Source organism: Coptis chinensis, chromosome 3 (genome assembly GCF_015680905.1).
Source record: "Coptis chinensis isolate HL-2020 chromosome 3, ASM1568090v1, whole genome shotgun sequence".
Classification (NCBI taxonomy): Eukaryota; Viridiplantae; Streptophyta; class Magnoliopsida; order Ranunculales; family Ranunculaceae; genus Coptis; species Coptis chinensis.
The window spans coordinates 37,396,850-37,397,833 of NC_141458.1; the positions used below are offsets into that span (position 1 = coordinate 37,396,850).

The window sequence follows — 984 nt, forward strand, 5'->3', positions numbered from 1 at the left end:
ATGGCAAGCCCAAAGATTTGGAGGAATTGGGGGGTGGTAGCACCCACCTTGGATTCGGTGTGGTCTCAGGATCATTTCGCGGATAAAAGTGGCTGGGATGAGACTAAACTTAGTCTTCATCTTAATCACTTCATCTGCAGGAAGGTTCTGGATATCAAAATAAGACCTGAAGGCAATAGTACAGACAAGATGAAATGGGGACAGGACAGAGATGGTAACATCTCAGTTAAGTCTGTCTACAATTTTCTTAAGCCTAAACAAGAGATGGGACAAAGCTCTAGCTGTAACCACCTCACTCTTAAACATATATGGAAGGCTCCTCTCCCAGCCTACATACAAATGTTCCTCTGGAAGCTTTATATGCATATCCTACCTACAGGGGATGTCCTAGCAGAGAGAAAAATAAAGGGGGATTTATCCTGCCCCTTCTGCTTCAAAGAGATGGAATCTGCAGAACATTTGTTCTTCACCTGTGAATGGGTAAGGACAGTATGGTTTGGATCCCAGGTTGGGTTGAGAGTGCACAAGGAGCAACAACCTTCCATAAGAGAGAGGCTAGACATCTTCTTGGCTTGGTGCTGTAGTCCAGATGAAGAGCTTAGGCTGGCTGGAACCCACATTGCTATCCCGATTCAAAAGATCTGGCAAGCCAGAAATTACTTGAAATTTGAGAATAGAAAGACTAACTGTGAAAGGCTGGTCAGAGAAAGTTGCATGCTGGCAGAGAAGTGTTATCTGGCATATAGTGAAGAATATCCTCACACTAACCCTGCTTTAGTTTATGATGAAATAAATTTGGATTCTGTCTTTCCCTACATACCTAATGCTAGTATACTCATTAACTTTGATGCATCCTTCCACAGGCAAAATGGGTGGGCTGGAGCTGGGGCTATTGCAGTTGACAGTGAGGGTGCTATTGTTGGGGTTGCGGTTAGGAGATTCAGGGGATTGGAAGCGGCAAGCGAGATTTGGAAGTCTCTTTGA

At 44.3% G+C, this 984-nt stretch overlaps 1 protein-coding gene across 1 annotated transcript; it reads left to right on the forward strand.

Annotated features, from left to right (window-relative positions):
- On the forward strand, nucleotides 1-984 carry LOC147509469 (uncharacterized). Its single transcript, XM_086597822.1, has one exon. The coding sequence runs from the start codon at nucleotides 1-3 to the stop codon at nucleotides 982-984; it is 984 nt and encodes a 327-aa protein (XP_086453948.1).